The 6587-nt window shown below is 50.8% G+C and overlaps 2 protein-coding genes across 2 annotated transcripts in view; both read right to left on the bottom strand.

Moving 5' to 3' along the window:
• Positions 1–1525, bottom strand: part of LOC112450033 — a 4840-nt gene extending 3315 nt beyond the window's left edge. The window contains exon 1 of the mRNA XM_025003257.2: positions 384–1525. The gene's annotated coding sequence lies outside the window, so the exon portion shown is untranslated. The remainder of the gene's footprint in view (positions 1–383) is intronic.
• A 132-nt stretch (positions 1526–1657) lies between these two features.
• Positions 1658–6587, bottom strand: part of grnb (granulin b) — an 8777-nt gene continuing 3847 nt past the window's right edge. The window contains exons 5-14 of the mRNA XM_017404047.3: positions 6289–6351; positions 6123–6214; positions 5850–6000; positions 5491–5588; positions 5057–5290; positions 4526–4750; positions 4207–4446; positions 3556–3789; positions 3333–3483; positions 1658–2389 (exon numbers count right to left, since the gene is read on the bottom strand). Coding sequence (XP_017259536.1) covers positions 3358–3483; positions 3556–3789; positions 4207–4446; positions 4526–4750; positions 5057–5290; positions 5491–5588; positions 5850–6000; positions 6123–6214; positions 6289–6351 — 1463 coding nt within the window. The 3' untranslated portion in view covers positions 1658–2389; positions 3333–3357. The remainder of the gene's footprint in view (positions 2390–3332; positions 3484–3555; positions 3790–4206; positions 4447–4525; positions 4751–5056; positions 5291–5490; positions 5589–5849; positions 6001–6122; positions 6215–6288; positions 6352–6587) is intronic.

Here is a 6587-nt window from a genome sequence, read left to right as displayed (position 1 = left end):
ATCTGTAGTGGGAACAGATCTGGATCCGGTGTGTCTGTAGTGGGAACAGATCTGGATCCGGTGTATCTGTAGTGGGAACAGATCTGGATCCGGTGTGTCTGTAGTGGGAACAGATCTGGATCCGGTGTCTCCAGCAGCTCTGGTATTTGTGGCCGTGGGCGTGAATTATCGGACACCAGTTGCAGTAAAAATAGCCGCAGACGCCCCAACATTTCTTCCACTGAACCGTCCAGTTGTCAGAGCTCCTCTTCGTCACGATGACAGCAAACACTCAGATCAAAACACACACTCACACATTCACACACATTCACACACACACAGACGAGTGTGAGGAGCTGCAGTCCAACAGGTCCGGCTGTCAAACAGTAAAACTGGGTTTTTACCTCAGGATAGAGCTTTAAACTGAAATCAGGCGAGTCAGGAGCTCCATGGACTCCTCTGCAGGACGGAGGACACCCCTCAGCTCCCTCCAGAACTCCAGAACCCGACAGGGAACCCGACAGGGAACCCGACAGGGAACCCACCGACTCCTCGATTCACACCAAGATCTCCCCTCAGGTCCGGTCGCAGATTCAGGACAAGTCCAAACAGGTGTCTGAGTCCGAGTCTCTGTGTGTCTGAGCTTCCTGCCGGCTTCCTGCCCCCGCAGGTCCTTCTGATTGGTCCTCCGAGTGTCTGAGCGACGCCCACACACACACACACACACACAGAGACCCTCAGGATGAACCCTGAAAGAACAGATCTGCTGATTTGATCTGTTCAGAAATTAACACAAAGTTTGACGAAGCCAAAGCAGTTCCAACAGAACTTTACATCAATCTAAAGAAAATGTTCTGACCCGTTCCCTGTGTGCGGGGTGGAAACAGAACCAGGACCAAAGAAGCTTAAAGCTGTAGAAGAAGGTAAAGTTTTTAGACCCGAGATTCTGTAGAAACTGGTAAAGATGTAAAACCTCAGGTGAGCCGTGAAAAACCAACTTCCTGTTTAAACTCTGAGCTGCAGAGGTCCAAACAGGACTGCTGGTGTTGGGTGGTTCTGGTGTTGGTTCTGTTGGCGTCTCCTCTGACCCAGAAGAACCCGCAGACCTTCGGCTCTCCCCTCAGAGGTTTTCTCGTCTCTTCGGCTGCTGCTCAGAGGCTGAAGCCGAAGCTGCAGAAGAAGAAAACATCTGGAGGTCTTCAGCAGATTTATGGAGCTCAGATGTTTACTTTTTGTCTTTGATGCTAAACAAGGATCCTGTCTTTAACCTTTAATCTTTGACATCTGCAGTTTGAGGTTAAGATCTGACATCAACTGAAGTTCAGCCTGTCACCACCAGGGGGCAGCTAACCTGTTAGCTCCTGTTTACTGAGGTCACCATGACAACAGGCAGACCAGGAGGAAGGGTTAAAGGTCAAAGAGGAAGGATGAGGTCATAGTCTTCAATCCAGGAAGTTTCAGAAAACTTTATTTTAGCTGCGAGTTTCTGACACAAAAAAAAATAATAATAATAATATAATAAATTAAGTTTTAACTTTATTAATATTAAAATGTGATTTTTTCACCATTAAAACTGAAAAACTGAGGGTTTATTTATTTCAATAAATAATAATAATAATTGTTTTAATTTTGCTTTAAATGTGTCTGAAATGATAAAAACTGGAGCAGAAACGTTAAAGAAGGCACAACTTGTTTTTATTTTTATTTATCTTTAAATCAAAAAGATTCAAATCTTTACACTCTTGTCAGATTTTACTGCAACAAAGAAAATATTAAAAATGAAAATGTTTCTGAAATCAGAGCTGAATGATTAAAGTTAATAAAACCACAGAATGAGGCTCAGATTGAAATATTTACAACTGAAGGTCAGATTTGAGTCTTTAACGAGGAAAAAGCAGAAGATTGTTTCAGAAATGATTAAAACTATAAGTGAGGTGTTAATAAGCTGCATCTTTCCTGGATTTTCCTGCTTTAAAGTTTAATTTTTACCTGAAAAACAAAAAGAAAAATTCAACAAATGAGATTCTCTGAGTTTAAAACCTTTTTTCCTCAGAATCTTTAAATTTAAATAAAAGTAATAAATGTTTCTTCTTCAGTCCAAACAGCAGAAACATCTTTATCTTCTACAGGATCCAGGCTCTTCTGCAGCTCGGAGCTTTACACTGAAATGCAGGACTTTCAAAATAAAGTGACACGTGAACGTGTTGAGGACCTACCTGCCTCCTCGTCTACAAACTAACAGCAAAAACACAGAAGGTCTCAGAGCAAAGAGGAGCAGAGGGGGGTCAGAGTCCTGACCTCCTGCCCCCCCACAGGGAGTCCCAGGTCAGCTGCTTCTGCTGGGTCCAGCCTTCAGGTTGCAGGAGAACCCACCAGGACAGCAGCGCCTCGAGCCGCCGCAGCAAACAGCCTGAAGACAAGACGACAACCAGTGAGAACCTGAGGAGAACCTGAGGAGGACCTGCTGAGAACCTGAGGACCAGCTGAGAACCTGAGGACCTGCCGAGAACCTGAGGACCTGCTGAGAACTTGAGGACCTGCTGAGAACCTGAGGACCTGCTGAGAACCTGAGGACCTGCTGAGAACCTGAGGAGAACCTGAGAACCTGAGGACCTGCTGAGAACCTGAGGACCTGCTGAGAACCTGAGGACCAGCTGAGAACCTGAGGACATGCTGAGAACCTGAGGAGAACCTGAGGACCTACTGCTGGAGTTTCACTAAACCTCTGGCCTGAAGCCAAGATCCTGACTGATCTGAGAACAGCTGGACAGGATGAGGTCCAGATGTGGACCTCCAGATGGACAGGATGAGGTCCAGGTGTGGACAGGATGAGGTCCAGGTGTGGACCTCCAGATTGTCAGGATGAGGTCCAGGTGTGGACCTCCAGATGGACAGGATGAGGTCCAGGTGTGGACCTGAAGTCGGCTTCAAACAGAGTCCAAGTTTCAAACTCGATTTCTGAATAAAAAAAGTAAAACTCCTTGAAGGTTCAAGCGTCCTTCGTTTTGAACGGAGCTCAGATTATCTGTTGGGGACGACTCTCAGCTACCAGACTGAATTCTAGCTCAACATCTGTAAAAACGACTGCATTTCAGCCAAATCACGTCGGGACACGAAGATCCGACTGAAACTAAAAACTTTCAGGCCAAGATGGCCGCCTAAACCAAAACAACAGAGGACGTCCCTGAGGACAGTTTTTCCTCTTCCTTCTATAAAACTAATAAACGTTTGAATCCGGCTCAGATCAGAGCAGCGTCTCCTCCCACGACTCAGTGAGGTCGTGTCAAACAGCAGCTGGTTCTGTTTGGACCTGGACCCGGTCCCGGTCCCGGGTCTAGGCGGGTTGAACGTACCTCCTGAAGGGGGCAGCAGCTGCACCTACAGCAGCCCGGGGCCGTCCCTCAGAGGGGGCGTGTCGGCAGCTTTCTTCTCACACGTCTTGGTCTTCATGTTGCAGGTGTACCCCTGAGGACAGCAGTGCTCATGATCCTCACAACAAACCGCCTGAGGAGAAACCAGAAGACCACATGAGACCCTGCTGGAACCACGGAGCTGCTGAAGCGACGAAGACCCGACCTTCACCAGCGGGCAGCAGCCCCACTCGCCGCTCTGCAGCCGGCAGCAGGTCGTCCCCGAAGCGCAGCTGCTTTTATCGTCACATTTCACGTCCGCCGCGCCGCCCGGCTCGGTCCGAGCGGCCAGCTTGGTGAACCAGGTCGTGACGAGGGGACCCCTGGAGCAGGAGGACCGGTGGGGGTCGCAGGTGTGTCCTCTGGGGCAGCAGTGGTTCCCGTCCTTACAGCACACAGCCTGAAGGACAACAAGGACAACTGGTGAGACACGTGGACTGAACTCGCCCTAAACGATTACATCAGAACCTGCAGCTAACTGTCGACCAGCTCAGCTTCTCCAAATTCATCTTACTGCAGCAAATCCCCCCCCCGGTTCAAAAAGGAACAGAAATTAAGGAATTACGGAAAAACAGGTCGGAAAATTTATTTTTAAATTTGGAGATCCGACACATTTCTCAGTTTTCTGTTTTTTTCTGAGCGACTCAACATGAAAACATCTGCTGTGGGTTTATAATCTGTATGTGTGGCGGGCGACAAGCATTCCTTCAGGGAATGACGGGACTTTACTTGGATTTATTTCAATCTCGAGTTTAGTTTAGTTTTTAGAGAACCGTTCCGGAGGTGGAGAACCTTGAAGCCGTCCGGTTCCACTCACGTCGGGGACGGGGCAGCAGCCCCACCTGTGGCTCTTCTCCATGAAGCAGCAGGTCGTGTCTTTGGGGCAGCTGGTCCGAGCGTCACACGGGATCCGGACCCCGACGGGTTCCCCCTGCGGCGCCGGGACCTTCCGGACCCAGGGGACGCTTGTGTCCCCGGGTCGGTCGCAGGTCTGCTGAGCCACGTTGCACCTGTAGCCTCGGGGGCAGCAGTGCTCGCGGTCGCTGCAGCACACAGCCTGAAATCCACGGGAGTTACTGACAGAACGCCACATTTACCCAGAATGCCCTGCACCCGGCAGGCAGAGGGGCGCCTACCTGAGGGAGGGGGCAGCAGCCCCACAGTCCCGCCTCCCGTCGACAGCAGGTGGTTCCTCCGGGACACGCCGTCTGCTGGTCGCAGTTCTCGCTGCTCTGAGCGGGAACTTTGGAGAACCAGGGCAGCAGCGGCGAGGAACTGGCGCGGTCGTCACAGGTCTGAGCCTCCAGGTCGCAGACGGAGCCGTGAGGACAGCAGTGGACGTGATCGTCGCAGCAGACAGCCTGCAGGGGTCAAAGGTCAACAGTACGATGAACGTAGGCAATATTTGCAAAAAAAAAAAGAACCCCCCCCCCCAAAAAAAAAAACATCAATGAGTTCTAAACCCGGTTCTGTTTGAAGTTTTCTGTCAAACCTCAGCAGAGGTCAGAGGTCAAAGGTCAGAGTGTGAACACCCAAACAAAGGCTCTTAGACCCTGACACCCATCCAACCGTTTCAGTCCTGATATCGCAGCAGAAAATATGTTACAGTTCTTTAAATTCAACATGAGCTCAGCTCCCGGTCGACCCCTCACGCTGGTCCGGTCTACCTGAGGCAGAGGACAGCAGGCCCAGCGTCCGCCCGCCGCCTGGCAGCAGGTCCAGTTCCCGGGACACGACGTGGACTCCTCGCACTTCCTGTTTTCAGCTGGCAGGGGAAAGACGGGCGTGTTGGGGAGCAGAGGCGTGACGGGGCCGCCTGAGGAGTGGTCGCAGGTCTGAGCCTCCAGGTTACAGACGGTCCCGTGAGGACAGCAGTGCAGGTGGTCCTCACAACACACAGCCTGCAGGGGGACGAGGACGTCTCATTCCAGTCAGAAAGTTATCAATAAACCAGGAAAATGAAGCCAAAACATCAGAAAAACGTGTAACATCTCTTAAAACTAAAGAAAATGTTTTTATTTCTTCTTGATTCTTCCTGAATTACACAGACGGGATGGGACTCTTCCTGGAGCTGACGGCCGTGAGGCGAGTCTGATCGTACCTCCGGTAACGGACAGCAGGCCCATTCTCCTCGGACAGATTTACAGCAGGTGCTTCCGTCGGCGCAGGCCACCGAGTCGTTGCAGGGAACAGCGCGACCTGAAAAACAAACCTCAGATTTCATCACGTCGCCCCGGATTAAACTCCTGCTCCAGTTTCTTCACATATCTGCTCCCATCCAGGGCTGCTAGTTTTACTTCACCAACTGACAGAAAACAGACAGATTCTTGCATCTTTAACGTATTTTCTATTTGAATAACTTCAATTTGTGCACAAAAAGCCTCAAAGTGCTTCTTTACCAATAAAGTTTAGGTGACAAAGATCAGTGTCAGCTCCACGAGTTCTGTTTTCAGAGCTGACCTTTGACCTGTGGGGCCGGCGGCTCCGTCACGGCGGCGAGCGTCGTCACGAGCGGGGTGGAGTTTCCCTGATCGGGCACGCAGACGTCACGTTTCAGGTCACACCTGGTGTTGGCGGGACAGCAGTGGACGTGATCCGAACAGCAGACGGCCTGAGAGGAGAAGAAGAAATTTAACTTTTAACTCTTCAGCCGAGGGATGGATGGATGGATGGATGGATGGATGAGTTACAGCTGACACGACGTTTCAGATAAAATGATTTTGTCTCACTGACGTTGGGCAGAGGACAGCAGCCGTACGTCCCGTTGGACATCTGGCAGCAGGTCGTCTCATCGGGACAGGCCGTCTTCCTGTCCGGACACACCACTGAAAAGAACAACTGTCAACACCCGTGTCCTCAGGTCCTTCAAAGTGAGACACAAACAGACTCAGCAGCTCACCGTCAGCAGTAGCAGTGGCGGGGACTTCCATTGGAGGGGGCCGTCTCACGGGCGAGATCACCGCTGCAAACCAGAGACAGAGACACGGTTATTAGAGGACATTTAACTCTGAGACACAGCTGTTCTTCTCACCCGATTCGTTCTCCCCCGATTCGTTCTCCCCCGGTTTGTTCTCACCCGGTTTGTTCTCACCCGGTTCGTTCTCCCCCGGTTTGTTCTCACCCGGTTTGTTCTCACCCGATTCGTTCTCACCCGATTCGTTCTCACCCGGTTCGTTCTCCCCCGGTTTGTTCTCACCC

The sequence above is a fragment of the Kryptolebias marmoratus genome, linkage group LG17 (assembly GCF_001649575.2).
Source record: "Kryptolebias marmoratus isolate JLee-2015 linkage group LG17, ASM164957v2, whole genome shotgun sequence".
Classification (NCBI taxonomy): Eukaryota; Metazoa; Chordata; class Actinopteri; order Cyprinodontiformes; family Rivulidae; genus Kryptolebias; species Kryptolebias marmoratus.
The sequence above is the reverse complement of the archived record's forward strand: the minus strand, read 5'-3'. Positions and strand labels throughout refer to the sequence as shown.